This window comes from Dendropsophus ebraccatus, chromosome 10 (assembly GCF_027789765.1).
Source record: "Dendropsophus ebraccatus isolate aDenEbr1 chromosome 10, aDenEbr1.pat, whole genome shotgun sequence".
Classification (NCBI taxonomy): Eukaryota; Metazoa; Chordata; class Amphibia; order Anura; family Hylidae; genus Dendropsophus; species Dendropsophus ebraccatus.
In genome coordinates this window covers 45,361,330-45,384,406 of record NC_091463.1, presented here as the reverse complement: position 1 = coordinate 45,384,406, position 23,077 = coordinate 45,361,330, and the positions used below count along the sequence as shown (strand labels likewise).

The window sequence follows — 23,077 nt, the reverse complement described above, 5'->3', positions numbered from 1 at the left end:
GACTTCAAAAGTGTAAAAAAAAAAAAGTTCAAATCACTATTACACTACCCCAAAGCCCCTCCCCCAATAAAAGTCTAAATCACCCCCCTTTCCCATTATATAAATAAAACATATAAAAATAAATAAATAGATAAACATATACTATACCGTAGCGTGCGTAATTGTCCGATCTATTAAAATATAACAAGCGTCATTGTGATCAGTTAGCGGCGTACACGAAAAGAGGGAAAAAAGTGCGCAGATTACCGATTTTATGTTACATTATATATTAAAAAAATCTATAAAAAGTAATCAAAACGTCCGATCTTCACAAATATGGTATTAATAAAAACTAGAGATCATGGCGGAAAAAATGACACCCCATACAGCCCCGTAGGTGAAAAAATAAAACCGTTATAAGGGTCACAATAGGCCCATTTTATTAATATTTAATTGCCAAAAAAAGGATTTCATTAAAAAATACATATATAACATTAGAGAATCTGTGTAACCTGCATATGGTTGTGTTCGGGCTGACCTATAGAATAATAGTGTCATGTCGCTGTTACCATATAGTGCATTACGTAGACACAGGAACCCCCCAAACGTTACTATATTGCATTCTTATTTACGATTTCACCTATATATATCTTCATAAATAATATATTTGGAATTCCATCATACATGTTATGGTAAAATGAATGACGCCATTACAAAGTACAACTATTCCTGTAAACAAATAAGCCCTTACATGGCCTGTAGATAAAAAACTGAGAGTGCTGGAGCTCTTAGAAGGGGAGGAGGGAAAAACGAAAACACGAAGATCAAAATTTGCGCGGTCCACTGGGTCATTTTGGGCCTGGTCTTCAAAGGGTTAAGGTGAAGAAGGCTTCTCCATAAGAAGGAAAGCACAGCTGCCTCTTTCTATTGTCCTTTACATAACCAGCTGAAGTGTCACAGCTGCAGCGCTGCCTTGTATCACAATTAGTCAGAGCAACATATATATATAATATATATATATATATATATATATATATATATATATATATATATATATACTTATCTTACTTATCTATCCATGATATGTGGGGGAGGAGGATATGTGATGTGGCTGCTGGGGCTTGAGTGCTAGGGATGGATCCCTTAGTACCAGTCATCTACCTTACACTGGCACAACCGACCACACCATTAGAAAGCTGTATGCCGGCTGGATAGAGGGAGCCCTCTGCTGGCTGATATGGAACTCGCCTAATCTGGTGTAAAATTCCAGCACTGTCTGTATCACACACCATCCACATCCTCACAGCAAGGAGCCGCAGCAGCTGGAGATTAACCCCCCGTATTACTGCGCCCCCTGCTGTCACACACAATACACAGATGATCCTCCACTGTAGATAGGGCTCTTTTTTCTGTCTCTTATCCTTTTTCTTCACTAACTCCATTTGCCGCTAGATGTCTCTCTCTCTCCTGTCTTCCAACGCTGTGCGGGAAGGACATACTGCGCATGCGCCATGGCGTGAAGCGCCGGAAGAGGAGGGAAGGGAGTGCTGGAACGCAGAGACTACTCTAAGATGGCGGCGCCCGTCGGAACAGCATCATAACAACAGAGTTCGGTAATGTATTAGATACGGATGCTAAGCCAGTCTGTATTTTTAAACCTAAGCTAACATTCGCTGATGTGATTTAAATTGCAGACGGTGGATTGGGGGTTACTTGCAGAAAGGTGGGGAGCAGAGAGGGTAAATTGTAGACGTGGGGGAAGGGGATATTGCGTATGTGGACGTGAAGGTGTTTAATTGCAGATTGGGGGGTTGGTAATTGCTGAGCTGGGGAATGCAGGGGGCTAAATTGCTGATGGGGGGATGCTTTAATTAAAGGGATTATCCAGCGCTATAAAAAATGGCCACTTTCTTCCAGAGACAGCACCACTCTTGTCTCCAGCTTAGGTGGGGTTTTGCTGCTCAGTTCCATTGAAGTGAATGGGGCTTAAAGGGGTTACAAAAACATGGCCACTTTTCCCCCTACTGTTGTCTCCAGTTCAGGTGCAGTTTGCAATTAAACTCCATTTACTTCAATGGAACAGAATTTCCAAACCCCACCCAAACTGGAGACAAGAGTGGTGCTGTCTCTGGAAGAAAGTGGCCATGTTTTTGTAGCACTGGATAACCCCCTTTAAAAGGGGGGAAGTTTTAATACCATACTCGTCATGCCATAGCTGTATATCATATATACAGGGCCGCTTCTGCCATGAGGCGGAATGAGTATTCCACCTCAGGCGGCAGATTGTGCGTCCCTTCAGGGGGCGGCAAGATTTCCCCCGCTGCTGTCATTATAGCTAAGTTTAACTTGGCTAAAATGACAGCCGCAGCCACGGCCTCACCACTCGTCGCGCGGCTCGCGCCGCCCACGCTCACCGGTGTCCCTGCATCTGACGTCACCCAGCCTTCTTCCTGATTGGTTGGGTGCGTACATGTGTGCGTGCGTGCGCCACGGCCGTCCGCCGCGGCGCTACGCACTGAGGTCACGTCACCTGTCCAGGAAGTAGGAGTGCAGTTTCGGTCTTCATCTGAGGAAGAGCGGTTTCCCTGTGCTGTGGTAAGTACCTGGGGTGGTAGGGGGGTTGGATGGGTGGCGGGCGGCTTGCGGAGGTGCGGGTTGCGGCGGTGGGGGGACCTGTTAGTTTTTTTTTCCGGGTTGGCAGTCTATTTTCATTATTAGGGAGTCTCTGCATTCAGGGGTCAGGGCCTCTGCAGAGACCTCCTCATAATGACAACAGACTTAATGCAGCCAGGGTCTTTGTTTGCAGCTCATTCACTTTTTTTTTTTTTTACAGGTAGAGACAGGACTACTTCGGAAAAAAGATTTTTACATTTTTGATTTAATAAAAGGGTCAATGAGGGGTCTCGGGGGAGTTTTATTTCAATAAAGAACCTTTTAAAATTGGTGTTTTTTTTCTTACCTATTTTTGGCTTGGTAGTGGAAGCCATCTAATAGATGGCATCCATTATTAACCCGGGCTTAGTGTTAGCCCGTAGAAGGGCTAACACTAACTCCCCACGCGTATTACCCCTGTACCCACCACCACCAGGGGTACCGGGAAGAGCCAGATACCGTCAGGCCTGGAGCACCAGAAAATGGCGCTCCTGGACTGGGCGGCAGCAGGCTGGCGTTATTAGGCTGGCAGTGGCCAAAATAAATGGCCCCTGCCACCCTGGTAGCGTCAGGCTGCTGTTGCTTGGTTTTGTATCTGGCTGGTTATGGAAAATGAGGGGGACCCCACAAATTTTTTTTCATTTATTTATTTATTTAATAAACTAATGCATGGGCCCCCTTATTTTCTATAACCAGTCAGATACAGAACCAAGCAACAGTAGCCTGACACTATCATGGTGACAATGGCCAAAATAAATGGCCCCTGCCACCCTGGTAGCGTCAGGTTGCTGCTGCTTGATTTTCTATCTGGCTGGTTATGGAAAATGAGGGGGACCCTATGTATTTTTTTTATTTATTTAATAAACTAATGCATGCTTTCGCCCCTTCATTTTCTATAACCAGTCAGATACAGAACCAGCCAACAGCATCCTGACACTATCAGGGTAGCAGTGTCCAAAAATAAATGGCCCCTGCCTTCCTGTCAGGCTGCTGCAGCTTGGCTGTATCTGGCTGGTTATGGAAAATGAGGGGGACCCGACGCATTTTATTTATTTAATAAACTAATGGATGGGGTCTCCCCTATTTTCCATAACCAGACAGATACAAAACCAAGCAGCAGCAGCCTGACACTATCAGAGAGACAAGCACCATTTATTTTGGTCATTTCCAGCTTGATAACGCCAGCCTGTTGCTGCCTAGTCCTGGATCATCATTTTCTGGCGTTCCAGGCCAGACAGTATCTGATTCTTCCCAGTACCCCTGGTGACAGTAGGTACCGGGGTAATAAGCATGGGGGTTAGTGTCAGCACTTATAATAGCTAACACAAAGCCCTAGCTTACTAATGGATGCCATCTATTAGGCGGCTTCCACTACTAAGCCAAAAATAAGTAAGAAGAAAAACAATTTAACAAAGCTCTTTATTGAAATAAAATACCCCAAGAACCCTCGTTGACCCTATTATTAAAAGTAAGAATCTTCTATATGAAGTAGTCCAGAATGAAAGTTTAAAAAAATATAAACAAAATAAAATGATACTTACCTGCCCTTGGACCACCTTTTTCAGTCCCTAAGGGTCCATATATACAGAAAGATTATCTGCCAAAGATTTGAAGCCAAAGCCAGAAACAGACTATAAACAGAGATCAGGTCATAAAGGAAAGACTGAGATTTTTCCTCTTTTTAAATCCATTCCTGGCTTTGGCTTCAAATCTTTGGCAGATAATCTGTCAGATAATCTTTCTGTGTAAATGGACAAATGTGACGATTTGCAACACCAGTAGATTTTGGCAGACAATCCAGGTTGTGTGTCAAAATCTGGTGCCACCTTCTGCTCTTTGCTTGAGGCATTCAGCAGAAGTACAGCAAACCTCATAGAGCTGTGCCCTGTAGCCAGTGCAACGAATTCGCACCTGGTGAATATAACCATGTACCACATGGTTGTATTCACTGCTGTGGTATATATCAATGCATACAATATATTCATCACTGGTATATATGAATGCATTTGTTGCTGTTATATATGTATGCTTGTGGTATATTCACTGCTGGTATATATGTATCTGTGTGGTGTACACTGCTGTATATGGTTATGCATTTTGTATATTCACTGCCGGTATATGGTTATGCATTAGGTATAATTATTGCTAGTATATTGTTATGCATTTCGTATATTTACTGTTGATATATATATATATATATATATATATATATATATATATATATATATATATATATATATATATGTATGTGCGGTAGATTCATTGCCGATATGTATGGATGCTTTTGTATATTCACTGCTAGTATATAGTTATATGCATACATTTGGTATATTCACTGCTGTTATGTATGTATCTGTACAGAATACACTACTGGTATATGGTAATGCATTGGGAATACTCACTGATAGTATATACGAACGTGTGCAGAAGTATATTCATAGCTGGTGTATATGTATCTGTGCGGTATATTCACTGCTGTGGTGTGGTTATGCATATGGTATATTTACTGCATATATATATATATATATATATATATATATATATATATATAGTGGTACCTTGGTTTAAGAGTAACTTGGTTTAAGAGCGTTTTGGTGTAAGAGCTCACAGTTTTTCAAAATAGTAACTTGGTGTAAGAGCATTGCTTTGGTGTAAGAGCTCCCTGTACTGGGTGGGAGGAGGAGTGGAGGAGGGGCATGGTCTGCATAGCGGGGTCTACAGCCCTGTACTCTGACCCAGGAAGCCTGGGCGTGTGTGTTGGGGGGGGGGGGGGGGGCGCCATTTTAATTTTCGCCTCAGGCAGCAGAAAAGCTAGAATCGGCCCTGCATATATATCATAGCGCCCGGCGCTGTGAGACACCATTTTGGTGAATTTAATTAGCACAGTTTGGTGAACTATTTTTTTAAGCAGAGCAATTGTTTTAGAGATGAGCAAATTTACAGTAATAAAGAAGCAAATTGATTTGTTATCTTGGCAAGCTGGCTGCCTTTTAATTCAGCAACGCTCCTTCCCAGGTGTATGGAAAAGCTGGATACAGCCCTGGAAAACTGTTCCCAGTTTCCCTGGACTAGATCCAGCATTTCCCAGCACCTGGAGTGGAGCGGCAGTGAGTTAGAAGGCAGCCGGCTGAGGAGCGGATTGCTGAGATAACAAACTGATTCACATCGTTATTACTGTAAATTCGCTCATCTCTATTGTTCATGGTTGTGGCAACCAATCACAGCTCAGCTTTCAGATATTAATCAGAGCTGGTAAAATGAACGATTAGCTGTGATTCGTCCTATGGGCAATAAAGAACATTTTTACTATAAGACAGCGCTATAAGTCTTCCCAAACATTTATTAAAGCCCATTTTGTATTATGACAAAACACAGGGTTTCAAGGGATACCAAAGGGGAAGTCCTTGTGTTATGCTTCTCGCTCTGCACTAAAGTATGAGAGAGGGATAAGTGCCACAGTGGCACAGAGTCATCAGTCTGCCTGAGATAGAAATGTGTTTGATTTTTGCCTCAGGTGAATGGATAAATCTGGGCAAGTGTCTTATGGTGCATTTACACAGAGAGATTTATCTGACAGATTTTTTTAAAGCCAAAGCCAGAAACAGACTATAAACAGAGAACAGGTCATAAAGGAAAGACTGCGATTCCCTGTCTTTTCAAGTCCATTCCTGACTTTGGCTTCCATAAATCTGCCTGTGTAAACGCACCATTAGTCTTGCCTGGGGTGTTCCCTAAATGTTGTTTTTTTTTCTTTTCTTTTACCAGGTATTAAAGAACAAGGCAGAACAGAAATCAAGCAAGATGACTTCTACAAGTAATCTATATTCATTATGTAGTATTCCTTAAAGTGTCAATGGAGTTATAACTTTTAATATATAAATCAGTAGGGGATGTGATAAAAACATTTATTTATTTATTTATTTATTTATTTAGTACTTATATTGTAAAACAAAGCTGAACTTACCAGAAATCCAGCTCCAGTCTTCTGAAGGCAGATTTTCTGCTGGTTAAAAAAAAGAGACTAAACACAGGAATTCCAGCCAGTACATATAGTGATATTTCCCTCAATTTAGTAGATGAAGCAGTCTTCAATTTCTCTTAAAAAAAAAAAAAAAAGTGACATCATAAATCGGGTGTAATTCAGATGAAGTGTGAAGAAATTACATTGTAAAAATAACTAGGACATTTACTATGCTTTTATTCGCAAAATACAACTATAGTGACCTCCCCCCACCCCAAACTCCCCCCTGGGCCACCCCAAACACACCACAAGTGCCAGCAACCCTGTCCACGGCACATAGGACGGGGCTGGTGGCACTTGTGGTACGGCTGCCCCCCGGGCCAGCAGCCACTAGTGAAACACACACAACCCCCCCCCCCCCAAACTACACCCATCCTGGCGGCCCCATCCACATAACAAGTGCCAGCAGTCCCGTCCACAGCACATAGGATAGGGCTGCTGGCACTTGTGGTGCGGTTGCCCCTCCCTTCAACTCGCTACGGTACTCACCCCGCTGTCCGGTCCTGTGTGCAGCGGGGTGAGCGCTGCTATAGCAGTCCCTGCTGTCTCTCTCCAGCCGCATATAGTCATTCACTGCAGTGGGAGAGAGACAGCGGGGAGGAAGACATGCACACAGGAGGAGATGCTCCTGTTGATGCGGTTCGGGCGGCTGGCGGGGGTTGTGAGTTGGGGGGGGGTCCTTTGGGGGCTAGGGGTATTTTCACTGGGGCTGCTGGCACTTGTTATGCGGATGGAGCGGCCAGGATGGGAGGAGTTTGGGCGGGGGGGGAGCAGCCGCACCACAAGTGCCAGCATGACATGTCAAAAGTTATTGATCACAGTGGGTCTAATCAGAAGATATCGCTGGGGAGAGATTGCAATACACTCCCTGGCCGGCTGCTTATTCCGTCAATATTTTCTCATAGACTTACGTGTGCACTTTGGTCCACTCTATGCACTGGAGGCAGGCCCAGTGCCCCTAGTGTACCGATATCCCCTCCGTGATGCACCTTTACCAGAATCCAAAAATGGATCACGTCATCGTGATTTACGCGCCTGTGCCGACCAGATAGTATAAAAAAATTATGCAAAGTGGTACATTTGCTTTAAAGGACAACTTCGACGGGACCTAAAAAAAAAAACAGACACACACACACAGTTCGAACTCACCATCCCTCTGGTGACAATCGGCACTTGAATCTCCGGCCGCCCGCTACTCCGTCACCTCCCGCCGCCATCCTGCGATCTCCCTCACTTCCGGGTCCGTGTGAAGTGAATGGGACATGAAAAGGCTGCTGGTGCCTTGCGCACCAGCAGTCTTTTCATTGGCTGGAGGGAATCACATGGCTTCCAGCAATCTCAGCCAATCAGGGCTGAGCAAGCTGAAAGCCATGTGATGCGGTCCAGCCAATGAAAAGGCTGCTGGTGCGCAAGGGCACCAGCAGCCTTTTCCTGTCCCATTCACTTTAGCAGAAGATGCCGAGGAGAAAGAAGACCTGGCCCGCCCGGCGCCCGGGAGAAGAGGACGGGGTCGACAGTAATCGGGTATGTATACTTTATTTAACTTCCTGCTTATTTAGACACATTACAAAGTTATATAACTTTGTAATGTTTGTTAAATAAGCTAAAAAAGAAAAGCGCCGGAGTTGTCCTCTAAGCCATTATAGTACAGTGGCCACTCAACATACAATATTAATTGGTTCCAGGATGACCTTGGTATGTTGAGACCAAAAATTTATGGGAAAACTGGTAATTGGTTCTAAATCCCCTAAAATGTAATCCCAAAATGAGACTCAAATAAGATTTAAAGGAAAATAAGCAGATAACTCATATGGATAAAGCAAATCCTTACATACAACAGTCAGAAAGAGCGACTGGAGACTGTAAATTACTTCCTATGTAGGGGGCCAGAGCAACTGGGATCTGGTTTCTGTTAAATGTCATCATTTTTGAAATCTAAAAAATTTAGACGTTATTCACCACACCCTTTATTTGCTTTTCATAGAACAAAAGACATCACGTAGCAAAGATGATGCTCCCCATGAATTGGAAAACCAGTTCATTTTGAGGCTCCCTCAGGTAAAGTGCAGTGTTTTCTTACTCAGCATGCTGTTGATGTGTTGTTTCTTCATTGTCATAAAGCGATAGTGTTGGGCAGCCTCCCCCCTGGGTACTGTAAAAATATACAGGACCCTACTCCATATAGCGCTTTGCTGCAGGGCTTCATCAGGACATGGTCCAGGAACTGCAGGAACATTGCTAGCAGAGGAGCCTGTGTTGTTTTACTGCTGATATTCAATGGAAGTTGAAGAATACAGAATAATGTCTCAGCCAGGTGCAAATTGGGTAAAAGTTGCCCGTTTTTGAGCAAGGACCCACCTTGCAAAAAAATGTTGTGGCTTTTTTTTACCCAAGTTTGCGCCCCCGCTCAGCATGTGGGTGGGGAGGGGAACGGCATTGCAAAATGTATTAACCTTTATGCATATATTCATTTAAAAATCCACACCAGCTCAGAGCTGGCGTAGATTCTTTTAGCCTGCTGCACATCAGCCTCCAGTGGGTGCAATCAGTTGATAATACGTGCAACTCCCATTGGATCTAAAGGGGGTTATGCGCATTATCGTCAGACTTTGTCTGCGTGTCCACGGAGATCCGAACTTCCGGATTACCAGAGGGTCCCAACTCTAATGCGGATAGCCCATCGTGAGAGGTACACTTTAATCAGCAGCACTACACGAGGAACAGAGGAAACTGCATCTGGCTCCATCCACTGTATAGTGCGGGTGCTGGCACCCCACAGATCAGTCTTCTTTAGCCAGAAAACCTTTTTAAAAGAGGTATATGTAATGAGAATAAAATCTTTTCTAAATGTTTCTATACAGAGGTTTTTTGGCATGCTTTTTTACCATATTATTTTGCCTTATAGGAATATGCATCAACAGTGAGAAGGATGGTGCAGTCTGGCAATGTCAATGCAAAAGACAGACTGTCAATTGAGCTGCATCGTAAGTATAAAAAAAGAAAGAATTTATACTGGTCATTTACAAAGTTATGCTGTTGAATATGTCCCCTTTTTCACATGTTATGTTGCGGCTTTTATGCTGAAGTAAGTCCCCCCCCCCCCATCATTCTTCCCTCAGTACCCCATAATGACATTCAGTGCAAACTGAATGTCACAAATCTTGGCTAATTTGTTGATCTTATTAGGGGAAAAAATATATTGCAAAGATATTCATACCTTTACTTAGTACCTAGAAGAAGCACATTTGACATTGCTTACAGTCTTCTTTGGGATGATGCCATAAGGTTTTCACAGCTGGATTTGGGGATTTTCTGCCATTCTTCTCTGCAGATCCTCTTCAGGGTGGCGAGTTTGCAGCAAAATCCGCTGCGAATGCATGTCGTGTGAAGTTCTATGGGGTTACATATCTGCAGTGGAATTTTCATTCTGCTGCGGATACGTAACCAGGCCCCTTTAACCGCCCACAGCCCCCGGCCCAGAGCATACATTACCTGCTTGGCGCCCTGGCTGTGTGTGAGGCTTCTGGCTTCACATTGGTCCCCACCAGCCAATCTGTGCATGGCAACTCTGGCTGATGGGGACCGACGGGAGCCTTACACACAGCCGCGGCGCAGAGCAGATAATGTATGCTCAAGGCTGGCGGTTAAAGGGGCCTGCACTTCACACTACTCCTTTAGGGTACCTTCACACTACATGGATTCGCAGCCTGAAATCCGCTGCGAATCCGGTAAGTTGTAATAGTACATGTGAAGGTACCCTGAGGGAGTTTTCCAGGATTAGAAAGAGCCCAGCTACTGTGTGGCTGCAGCTTACCTCTGCCCCCAGCCAAACAGGAGAGAGAGCTGTCGGCTAAATGATCGTTTGATCAAAAGTTATTAAAGGTCTATGCCCACTAAGTGTATTTATGAACACATGTTACTTTGGCATTGCCCAAATGCTTTGCATGTAAAAAAATGTCCACTAACTTTATTGTTGATAGTGTCTTCAACATGGTAATTTTCCACAGTTTATAGCAGTCTGTAATCATAAGACTAATATAGTTAAAGCTTACCTGTTGCTAGTTAATGAAAAATAAAATGCAGGCTTGTAGTACTTACTACCTGCATCCTTGCTGGTGGGGTGGGTTATTTTCAAGTTCTCCCCCTCTGGGCCCCAGTTATAGCCTGCTTTCCCTAGCACTTGTCAAAACTGGAATTGGTGCTCCCTTTGCTGGTATGACACACCCCCTTACACTCTCCGTCAGGTGTGGCATCTGTGGAATCAGTTAAAAAACGGGTCCTATAGACTTCTATTGAGCAGTCTGTGCCATGTCCATGCTTCGTGTCGCGAAAATAACCACTGTGTTTTACCTTTATTTTACTGTGTGTGAACATAGCCTTAAAGAGTCACTGTCGTATTTTTTTTTTTTTTTTGCAGAAATCAATAGTCCAGGCGATTTTAAGAAACTTTGTATTTGGGTTTATTAGCCAAATCTGCCATTATCTGCATGTAAAAAGCCTTTTCCCAGGTCCCCCCCTCCTTCCTCTTTTTCATCCACTCTGAAAAATCTGAAAATTGTGACTTGTTGCAGGAGACGTCCCCTGTCTGCTCTAGGGAGAGGGGAGGGGGGAGGAGGAAGGAGGGAGTTAGCCGGCAGCAGAAAGCAGATAACAGAGGATTACAGGCACGGAGCTGGGTGACAGCTGTAATCTGAGCTCAGACAGGTCACTGGTGACTGTCACAGGAGATATCCCGTGAGGGATTTGTAGATTAACTCTTTGTTGTCCTGTTTTGGTCTTTTCTTTAGCTCTCTCCATAGGAGAACAATGAAGACAGGGGGGAGAGCTTCAAACTGCTTTTTCATGATAAAAATGCATTTTTCGGATAATAAACCCAATTACAAAGTTTCTTAAAATCGCCTGGACTATTGATTTCTGCAAAAAAAAATTTCACGACAGTGACACTTTAAGGTTAAAATTTTTCTGTCTCTGTTTACAGCGGATGGCCGCCATGGGATTGTACGTGTTGATAGGGTTCCACTTGCTGCAAAACTGGTTGATGTTCCATGTGTATTAGAGTGTTTGAAAACCATAGACAAGAAGACTTTCTACAAGACTGCTGATATCTGCCAGGTAACTTTTTTTTATCCATTTGGATTATAAAATGTGAGCGTAACTTTTTTTTTTTTTGTTCTAAATAGTTTCTTAATTTATTATAGATGTTAGTTTGTACCCTTGATGGCGATCTTTACCCTCCTGTAGAGGAACCAACTGGAGCAAGTGACCCAAAGGCCAGCAAAAAAAAGGACAGAGACAGAGAGAAGAAATTCATTTGGAATCATGGAAGTAAGACTCTTTTTTTCTATTCTAGTTTAGGAAGATGAATATAGTGATGCTTTTCACTAGTTGTGCCAGAAGAGATCTTTTACAAACATTTTCATATTTCCTTTGGGATCCCTTTACACACACAGCCAAAGCATGGGTTCACATCAAATTTCACCTATATGTCAGAGGGCCTATTTAGTTTAAAGATGTCAGAGTGAGTTACTTTGGAAAAGTTCCACTCATCAGAGTTCTGTGCATGTGCCCTACCCTAACTTAATATGGCTTGTGCATGATATTCGTTGAAGTGTGGGTTGTTTCCATGTCATCTGAGCCAGCATGTGGAAGTTTTAAAGCGGTGCTTGAAAAGCAGTGCTCAATTCCAGTCCTTGTGGCTCAACAGGTCATGTTTTGAGGATATCCCATGCAAAGAACACCTGTGATCATAGTTGATGCACTGGGTATACTTATATCACTAAGTATACTAAGAAGGTCCTCAAAACATGACCTGTGGTGGGCCATGAGGACTGTAATTGAGAAGCACTGTTTGAACTGCTTAACTGTGACATGTATGCTTCCATGGTCTGAACATGGTCAACTCTTGGCTATATGCAATCCAATTCCCTAAGGCTGCATTCACACGTTCCGGGAAGTTGTCCGTGCTCACGGACAATTTTACAGCCCATTGCTTTCTATTGGGCTATTCAGATGTTCCGTGATTTCACGGATCCGCGATCCGTTCCGTTAAAAAATAGGACATGTCATTACTCGCAACAGATGCACGGAAAGGATTCCCCATAGAAATCAATGAGATCCGTGTTTTTCACGGATGTGACATCTGCGTTCATCCATGAAAAACACGGATGTAATGTAATCAATATAATTTAAAATGCTTTAACACAGATCTATGAAAAAAAACGGACACGGATACAAAACGGATGAAAAACGGACTGTTTTGCACGGAGGTTGCTGCCGGACCACAATCACGGACCGGGAAAAACACTGAACGTGTGAATGCAGCCTAAGGCATATGTTAAGTTTGCAGACCACACTTTTGAGTCCTCTAACATAAACATACTTGAACATAGTTAATGTGTAATTTTAACTTTCCTGCTTATAAGGATTTGTTCTATTCTTTCAGTAACCCTTCCTCTAAAGAATGTGCGCAAAAGGCGTTTCAGGAAAACTGCCAAAAAAAAGGTGTGTGGCCTTAATTTTTCTTTTTTTAAACATCTGTATGCTGAAGTGTGTATTTTACTTTATTTTGGTTCAAATATTGATACATTCTGACACTTGCAGTACATCGAGTCCCCAGATGTGGAGAAAGAAGTGAAACGTCTTTTGAGCACAGATGCAGAGGCAGTCAGTGTCCGTATCTTTTTCTGAGTAATATCCAGATCGTGGATGACAAACTTGCATCGGCAGGAAAGGCTTCACTTTTAAAGTTAGTATGCTGATGCCTTCTCCAACAAGTCTCATCTTCTGTTTAATCAAATGGCATATCTGAGGAGAAACAACAGAGAAGGAACATGAGGTAGTAATGGCAGCATTATGGTCTGGGTAATGTTGTTTTGGCATTCTTCAGGCACTTATCCACGTGGAAGATCATGTACATCCTTCTTTCTGGTGTAGATGCAGATCTTCTAGCAAGATGGTGCCACATGACATTTCAGCTTCATTATGCAGCAATTTTCATGCTCCTCTTCTATACTATATACATATATGTATACAGATAAAAAACAAGAGCAACACAGTGTAGGAAACCAAAACTTATGCCAAGAATCTAAATACAAAAATGGAGGTGAAGCATTCCACTTGTGTATAATCACCCTGGCTGATCACCCTAGTTTCATCCTAGTTTTCCTGCGGCACAGCATTATTCTGGTGCTCTGATACTGTTCAGGTCCCACTGATGCCCACGTGACCTCTTTTCTTGCTGTCCTGGTTCTACAGAGGCAGAAAATCATTGTCTTCTATGCATCCCGGTGAGAGTGCTCTCATAATGATTCTTAGAAGGTGGTGACTTTCGGCTCTTTAACAGCACTGTAGATTCAAGCCGTTTGTGGGATTTGGACAGCTTTGAAGCACCAGAATAACGCCACACAAGTGACCAGTCCGGTGAGTATACAGGCGAGCCTGCTGCCGTTGCCCCAATAAAATTTTTTTTAAAAAGCAGAATGCTTCTTTAAAAAAGTGGTTTTATTCAACTATGTGAAACACAGAGGTTAAATATATACGTGTGTGTGTGTGTGTGTACTTGCTTGGCTTTGACCAGATTGGTGGGGAGTTCTGTCCTTTTTTTCCTTGACAACAGCTTGTAGGATGGGAGGTGATCGCTGAAGATGAGTCCAAAGAAAATGAAAATCTGACTGGCCTGGATGGGTCTCCTGGAATGTCTGGCATGAAACAAGTACATGGATCCTCAAGTAATTAAACATTTTGTTGACTTGTGTTATAAATGGCTGTTATAAAATATTACATCGATTTTAAAAGAGAGTACAGTATTTAGCATAGAAAAGACCTCTCTTGATTCAGTTCTGCTGACAAAGCTTATTTTTATAATGACCTTTTGACAATCCAAAGCAGTAATATCCAACCTGTTTACTGTTGTAAAAACTCTTCAGTCCCCTTCTACCCTCCCACCCCTGGAGAATCCCCCCCAACCCTGTGGTTGGGAAACACTGCTCTTATGGGTATAGGGGAAACCTGATGTCTGCTGCGATCCAGCATTCCCTGTTCTTTATTCCACTCTTTAATCTCTATAAAAAACAAAAACAAAAAACAGCTGTGCTAGTCCAAATGTATGTTTCTGAGAGATTGAGGGGGGTAATAACACATTTGACAGTGTGGGACTCCTCTTATGCTTAAAGTGTGTTTGACAACTTTTTATTGCATGCAGTAGCCATACTACTTCAGCACAATATGAGGAGAAGGCCGTAGTGGCAAGGGGTTGGCTTCATACTAGGGCCTAAAAGTCCACTACTACCAGCAGATAGCTGATGTTTATTGCAGGCTTTAACATATTAGGGGTACAGATTACTGTGCACCTATAGTATACGATACAAGGGCATGCTGTATGCCTCATAAACAGAATTACTAAATTGCCACATTAAAATGACCCTGTTTTTAATTGAAACTTTTCACTTAAAAGGAATCTGCTATCGGATCCATGCTGCCTGAGCCTTGCATCAAGGCATTCCTTAATGTCTTTTACCTGCTCACCAGACTTGATTGATCTCTTCTTAGGGCCTTATTACACAAGCTGCTCATGAGAGATCAATCAGTCAAGGTCAGTGCGGCTGGTGGAAGCTACAAGGAACAGCCCCCATGACTCATGGTTCAGGCTGCAAAAAAGTCATTAGAGGTTCCCTTTATTTATCTTGCTTCCATATTTCATAAAGCAGATATTTATACAAGTAGTATTTTTAGCTTTTAGTACCAAGACAAAAAAAAAACACTTTTATCACATTTGAACTTTTGTTTTTTTTTTTTTCTTTCTTTTTTCTTCTATGAGTGAAGCGTTCATATGTTTGCATCCTAAAACTTGTTCAGCAATATCTGTTTTTTTCCCTTTATACTTATTCCCTTTTTCTGTTTTCAAAACCTGTTTAGTGGAGCGAGATGAACTGCGTGAGATCTTTAATGACATTAGTAGCAGCAGTGATGGAGAGGAGGAGGATAGAGAACGACAAGAAGAAGAAGACTTAAACATTATGGAAATGGAAGATGAGCAAAGAGGGCGTCAAAATGGCCAAGATGGGGGTACCAACCAGATAGGTGAATGTTGACAATTGTCATAAAGTTGTATCTATTGTGTATGCCATCTAAAATAGGGTATTCTAGCAAGGGCCCATAGGGGTATGTGTCCAGAGTCCAGAACACATGTTGCAATGGCTGGTGTCAAACAGCACTTTGCATTGACGGATTCACTAGTGGAAAGTTGAGGTATTTATAATCAAATGGTCTTTTGGGTGATAAAAGCACCAAGAGCCTTTGTTTTGCCTACTAGTATTCTTTTGAATGGGCCAGACATGCTTTATCTGTAAATGTTGATAAAACATCCTGCAGTACAGCAAATATTCCTCTCCAGGGTTTTTAAGCATGTTTTTGTCTTAAAGCAAATCCCTATTAATTCCCATGGGCAGAAACTATCTGTCTGGAATGCCAATAACCAGTGTTATGACCTTGATACTTCACCACCTTTAGATGCTGAACAGCTATTAAATAATCGATCCAAGGGTTCAATGCTGCCAGATAACCATCATTTTAATCAGTTGCAGCATCTCATATATAGTACATAGGAACCTCTTTGTTTCCCAAATAATATCTTGAAATAAGTACTCAAACGTTTTAGTTTTTTTTTTTTTTTAGCAAGAGCCATATAGGAGTCACATTCTTTTATTTATTTTTTTTACAGAATATTTTTTTTTGTATTACAGAAAAGAATTGTGGAAACTGTCTAGAAGAATGTAATGTGTACGAATGCTTGCAATTTAGGAAACAGATCTATGGGCTTCAGGCCGTTATATTTAGGGATGATTTGGATCTAGTTGCTGTAACAAAGACCTCGTTCAAAGATTCTAATGATGGGGAAATAGCTGTACCAGGATATATTGTACACTAAAGACAAAGCAGAGAGAAGGGGGTGGTGGGGTAGCTGTTTATATTAGGGACAGTCACTTAACAGTCATCCAAAATATATACAGAGCTAGAGACTCTGGGTTTGCATGCATATTTAAGTTTAGGTTGAATGAGGGCCACGTTCAATGGTGAGCAGTACTTAAAGTACCATATTAAAAGCACATAAACAGGCACATTAAAAAAGAAAAAAGAATCGATTATGGTTAACTAGAGACTTTAAAGGGGTATTCCACTCAAGCATAAATTTTCATATGCTGCTGCCCATGGCAAGACTTAACAATTCATTACATACTTATTTACATATTTGTTTTGAGCTGCTGCTTTCTCCTAAAGACACAAAAATGTGTGAGCTTTTCTTTCTATCTCCCCCACTTCCCCTCCAAGACAGCTGATGTAAACTAGCTCCTAGTAGGCTTTATCTGCAATTCTGTAACTTCTTTGTAATGGTGGTTCTGAGGTCAATTTGCTGATGAACTCACCGTGATAAAGGGAAGAGGTTGAAAGCAGAAAAAGACTGGACAGCCTAGATACAGTTTTTGTGTCTTAAGCAGAAAGCAGCAACTTGAAACTGGGGAAAGGAGAGTAAATAAGTATAGAAGAAATTGTTAGTTGCACCATGGGCAGCAACATGTTAAAAGTTATGTTTGTGCGGTATACCCTTTTATTAAGGCTAGAGTGAAGGGAAAAAAACATTCAGCCTATAGGAGGTATAAAGAGACAGAGAGGTGGATAAACTTAATTATCCAGCAGATATGGTTGGTAAATCTACAATAACAGAATTAAAAACCTGCCTGGCATAAACTTATATTTATCCTAGGATAATAAAAAAAGGAAACACTAAAAGGGCAGACTAGTTGGGTCTCTTTCTGCCGACTATCTTCTATGTTTTTAAGCATGCAACCCCTCTGCTGTCAACAACGTTTGTGCCTGAAACTGCCTGCTTAGATCAAATGCTGTACAGCGCAGGGTCCCGCTTCCCTCTGTGTACTGTATACTGCACAGTGCAGTATAGTGTTGATCAGAGCTGGGACCAGCAGTTCCCGACACAAATGTTGGTGGCATGTCATCCTTTACTGCTGCTGCTACTATTAGTAGCAGCATTAAAAAGAAATAAAGCAGTGTAAAAAAATTATGTTTAGAGTACCCTTTTAATTATTGCTTTATTTATAGTGAGTGATGTTGCTTGACATTTAAAAGTTTTACAGCTCGCATTGGATTTTTATGTGTCTTTGAGCATGAGTTGCATGAGGTAGTGTAGTTTAAAAAGTGTAAAAGTTTAAACACAGCTCCTGTTAAAACAGGGTAAGTTACATCCTTACAAAGATACAGTATTATAAAATTTATCTGCAGAATGTTGCAGCCATTAGAGAAAAATAAGCAAACTAAAGAATGGTATACCATAAATACCCATGTAGTAATGTTTGTGTTTGTTTCTGAATAGTTTACTTTTCATTTACTTCTAGTACTAGAATTGCAGAAACAAGTTGAAAATTTGCAGAAGAAACTGCGGGAGACTCAGGAAAGGAGGAAACGTCAAGAAGAGCTCATAATGAAGGTGGAGAATGTTGCTTTAAAGGTAAGAAAGCAGGACTATCTATGTGGGATGGTTGTTTATAAAATGAGTGTTCTTACCATTTTGTTTAATCTGTAAACCCCCAGACACGGCTACAAGCAGTGCTTGATGAATTCAGGCAGCAGGAAGACCGTGAGAAACAGCAGGTGAGATATTTTACTAAATATTACTTAGTTTTACATTACAGATGTTTTCTTCTTATGTTCTCTTCCACTACATAGTTCTATATCATATGTTTTTAGTAAAAATTTGATTTAAAGGGAACCTGTCACCTGGCATTACGGCGCAGAGCCTGCCCGACCCACCGGTGGAGCCCCGGATACTTACCCTTTCCTGCAAGTCCCGCTCCTGGACCCGGGCCCCGGACGGAGATATCTGCTCCGGAAGGTGAGCGCACGTTGTATGCAAATTACCAGAGATTAGTCCGATGCCCATAGAGAATGACTGGAGCCGTCTTTCTCTATGGGAGACGGACTCATTTCTGCAGCGCGTGCGCACGGCTTCCGAAGGCGAGATCTCCGTCCCGGGACCGGTTCCAGGAGCGGGACTTGCAGGAAAGAGTAAGTATCCGGGGCTCCACTGGGGGGGTTGGGCGGGCTCTGCGCCGTAATGCTGGGTGACAGGTTCTCTTAAAAAGATAACTTTCGAGATGTCATCAGGCATGTCAAAAGTTATTGATTGCAGCGGTTCTCACTGCTGTGACCCACTGAGATCAGGAGATATAACCAGGAGGGATTACTGCAGCAGTGCAATACACTCCCCAGCTGTATCTCCTTAATTCCAACAATTTAAAAAAAAGTATTGTACTGCCCACCACAACTTATACAAATCACCAATATACACTTATTACGGGAAATGCACATAAAGTGCTTTTTTTTCCCCCTGCATCAAGGCTTCACTTCCTGGATAAAATGGTGATGTCACGACCCAACTTCCAGAGCGGTGCGGGCTGTGGCTGCTGGAGAGAATGATGGCAGAGGGATGCTGGGGGGCACAGGGCACTGGAAGGACAGTGAGCATCCCTCTGCCATCATCCTCTCCAGCAGCCACTGCACAGCTCTGGGAGTCAGGTCATGACATCACCATTTTATCCAGGAAGTGAAGCCTTGATGCAGTAGTAAGTGCCGGGATAAAAGCACTTTATAAGCATTTCCCGTAATAAGTGTATATTGGGGATTTGTATAACTTTTGGAGCGCAATAAAATCTGTTAATAAAATTTTTTACTGGACTTCTTCTTTAAGCCTATGACGCTACATTGTCAGAATTAGCGAGCGGCCGGGAACTTTCTGATGTTACCAGCTAGGTTTTACATAGTTACGTAATTATTAGGTTCACAAAACACAACTATTCAACAAGGCCAGCCTTTCTCTTTTTCACTGCAAAATTATTTATAACCCTGTCAAGAACTTCATAAAAGTCCCCAAACTGTTCAGGAGTTTGGTTGCCTGTAGAGAACAGGCTGTAATATTTTCAGATAATGGGAAAATAGGAAACTACAGCAAGTGAGTGCTGTGTACATCTGGCAAGGTTAGGACTTTTACCCTGGAAATAGTGTGAGCTGTGAATTGATGTATACAGCATTGCTGCTTACATCCTGACAGCCTAATAGAATAATTTGCCTGGCCAAACTATATTATACAGTGTATTTTTATATACAGTTGTCTTTATATGACCACAGTAGTTTTATACCAGGGGCCATATTACACACTTTGATAAATTGGGACCATTAGGTCTATTTAAAATCTGTTTTTATTGTGGGATTCCAAAGCACTGGTATGCGGTCAGCATATTGTATATAATCATGGGAGGACATTTACCAAAGGGTGCATAATATACACTGGTGTAAACTGCCCACAGCAACTAATTACAGCTCAGCTTTTAGCTCTGGTAAAATGATAGAGGAGCTTTGATTGGTTGTTTACAGTTTACACCAGTGTATATTTTACACCCTTTGATAAAACTGGAGCATAGTTTAAAAAAATGTTATTCTCTTTTAGTGATGTCACGATACCAGACTTTTGAGATACTGATACTAACTTTTTTATTTCGATACTCCATACCAGTTTGATACTAAAATATAAGAAAAGAAAAAAAAAACTATAGAAATATAATACCCCCTAGACAGCGAATATAATAAACCTGAAATGTTATCTATATTCTTCAGACCTGCACTATTACAGAGATACCAATTCATGGACCTTTTTTAAATTTTATTACGTTAAAAATAAAGGTTTACGTTTTTTACATAATTGTGTACTGAGTACAGAGATCACTTAGACAGTTCCGCTATACCGCGTACATGGGACAGCTCTGCTATACGCTACTTACTTAGCTCTGCTATACGCTGCTCAGACAGCTCTGCTACACGCTACTTACTTAGCTCAGCTACATGCTACTTACTTAGCTCAGCTCCACATTACTTACTTAGCTCTGCTATACACTACTTAGCCAGCTCTGCTATACACTACTTATGCTGATGTCGGCTCCTCACAGCCCTGGCCCACTTCCCCCATCTGCCAGACGGCTGGATCCTCACATGTGCTGCAGGGCCCCCCCTTCTCCTCCGTCCTCCTCTCCCAGACCCCCGCTCTCCCTCTTCAGCCTCCCCCACCTCCAGCCTTCTCCGTCCTCCTCTACCGGACCTCCAGCCTCGAATACCTCAGTGCAGCTCCTCTGCATAAATCATTTCCCTGATAAGAGTCTGGCCGAGCCAGACTCTATTATCAGAGAGGCAGCGGCAGCGGGGGTCTGCCACACACAGTAGCCGACCCCTGCTGCATATGGAGCGGGCTCAGGAGGGGTAAATGCCGCTGTCAGTTGTGACAGCGGCATCTACACAGTTACATAGCCGGCACTAGCAATCGCAGAGTGACGGCTATTTGAAATTGGCGCCAATGGATGCGGAGGGAGAACAGCGGAGGTGACCACAGTGAGAGGCATACAGAGAACACGGCAGCCGCTCAGATAGCCGCCGGCCGTGTTCTCTGCGCTATACTTGCGCTATCTAGGAGTCAATGAATCGTTGCTATAAAACTATCAGCAGGTTAGATGCACATGACTCCCTATTGCACAGGGGGCACTGAGGGTGAAGGTAAGTCTCTTACCTTCATCTTTGGAGCAGTTTCCATGCAGTTTGTAGTTGAATTCAGCATCTAGTAAGGCTGTTTGGAGTACTGGGGACAGCGCTACTGGCCCCCAGTTGACCTGCTCCGTCTTATAGTTTTCAGTGGAAAGGCCACGTCCGTTCTTTGGGGGTGGTATCTGTTGTACTGCAGCAGACTATCTGGATTTAAAGGCACTGCAAATGAGCACAGATCTCGCTGACTGGTACTCTTTTGCGGCCACAGACAGCCAAAGATTAAAAAGACCCTTAAATTAAAATATAGTATTGTTAGAACTTTATTATGGGTTTTTGTTTTTTGCTCTGCTATTAGAGCCTGCCTGAGCCAGAGTTTACCTGTCATTTTGCTCAGCGTGAACATAGCCTGTCCGTGTATTAAATGGAGGGCCCAAGGGTATCATTTGGTATGGCAGGCTGCAACTTTCTTTAGGCATAACAGCTGATTTAATTCCTTATGAATAACGTGTGGTGGCTGAATGAGGCAAGCTTGAGGTTTATGAAGCTGTACTGATTTTTTCTTTTTATTGAACTTTACAAGCTGTGTTCACACCCAAAATAATTTTCAACTAGGATTTAAAAAAAACAAACATTTTCTATTAGTGGCTTTTATAAATGTTGTAAAAATATTCTGTGAATATCACTGCGTTTAGACACACTTCAAAACAATGTTATCATGGTAGGAATACACAGTCAGGGTCAGTATGTACAGAATTTTTTATATAGAGTTGTAAAGGCAACTCTTTATTGATTATACAGTGCAATGAAACAAACAAGTTAAAATAACAAAAAGTACACACTTCCAATAATTCAATAGTAATTTTACCCACTAAATATAAGTTGAAAAGTTACCATACAGTGTTGAATGCTGCGTGTTTTATTGAAAATAGGAGGCAGTAAGTAAATTTGAAAATATTTAGAAGAGAAAAAGTCCAAGATTAATATTACCATTATTAAATTAGCCATTACTCAGCAGGCTGACTTGTAACTTCAGTGACTATTTTGCGCACCATTTTGCAATTCAGATAGCACAAGTGCAGAGTAGAACTAGAACAGTGGAGTCTTTTTTAATCCGAGAAATCAGACTCTCAACGTAGTCCTGGCCATCAGTCTGCCTTCCACGGCACTGCTTCCGTAGTGTGAACAGGCCCTTAGCAGCATCACTGGATATACATCAGTTAAATCATTCAAAAGCATACCTTACTGTAAGTTCACTGATCTCTACTTTGCCTCTGTTTATTTTTTGTTTAGTTTAAAACACCTTTATAGCCATGAATAGTGTAAAAGAGGTGGGGTCTATAATGCCCTGGGACCTGATACCACTATGACTCACTATACATAGCTGATTAAGCAAAAGGATGGGCATACAGCACAGTGAGAAGTAGTGGTGTAAGGGCCCAAGGAATGATAGGCCCACCTCCTTGACACTATTCATAGCCTGAATAAAGGTGTTACTGTTTGTAAAAATAAGTATTAGCATGTGTGCTGAGCAGCTAATAATACAAAGTATCTTTTCTCTTTAGGTGACATCATTGCAGGAGCAGCTTGAAGCCCTCATAGAGAAATGAGAAACAGACAAAATGACACCTTAGCTCTGTAAAGTCTCCTAGTACCAAGTGATTCTCAGGTTCATGGGTTTGCATATAACAGTGTACCATATTCCAAATAAAAACATTTATTGGGTCCATCTAGTCTTTATCATAATTAGAGATGAGCAAAATTACAGTAAGTTTTGTTTTGAGAATTACCAAACGCTCAGTATTTGACTCCTGGTGGCTGGAGAAGATGGAT

At 42.1% G+C, this 23,077-nt stretch overlaps 1 protein-coding gene across 1 annotated transcript; it reads left to right on the top strand.

The window, feature by feature from the left end:
* Positions 1-1,487: 1,487 nt before the first annotated feature.
* Positions 1,488-22,973, top strand: TAF7L (TATA-box binding protein associated factor 7 like). Its single transcript, XM_069986048.1, has 13 exons — positions 1,488-1,592; positions 6,397-6,445; positions 8,637-8,710; positions 9,558-9,636; positions 11,631-11,764; positions 11,851-11,977; positions 13,095-13,153; positions 13,253-13,325; positions 14,275-14,379; positions 15,566-15,730; positions 18,058-18,170; positions 18,254-18,313; positions 22,810-22,973. Exons 2-13 carry the CDS (start codon positions 6,433-6,435, stop codon positions 22,852-22,854), a joined length of 1,047 nt encoding a protein of 348 aa, XP_069842149.1. The 5' UTR covers positions 1,488-1,592; positions 6,397-6,432; the 3' UTR covers positions 22,855-22,973.
* Positions 22,974-23,077: the final 104 nt, after the last annotated feature.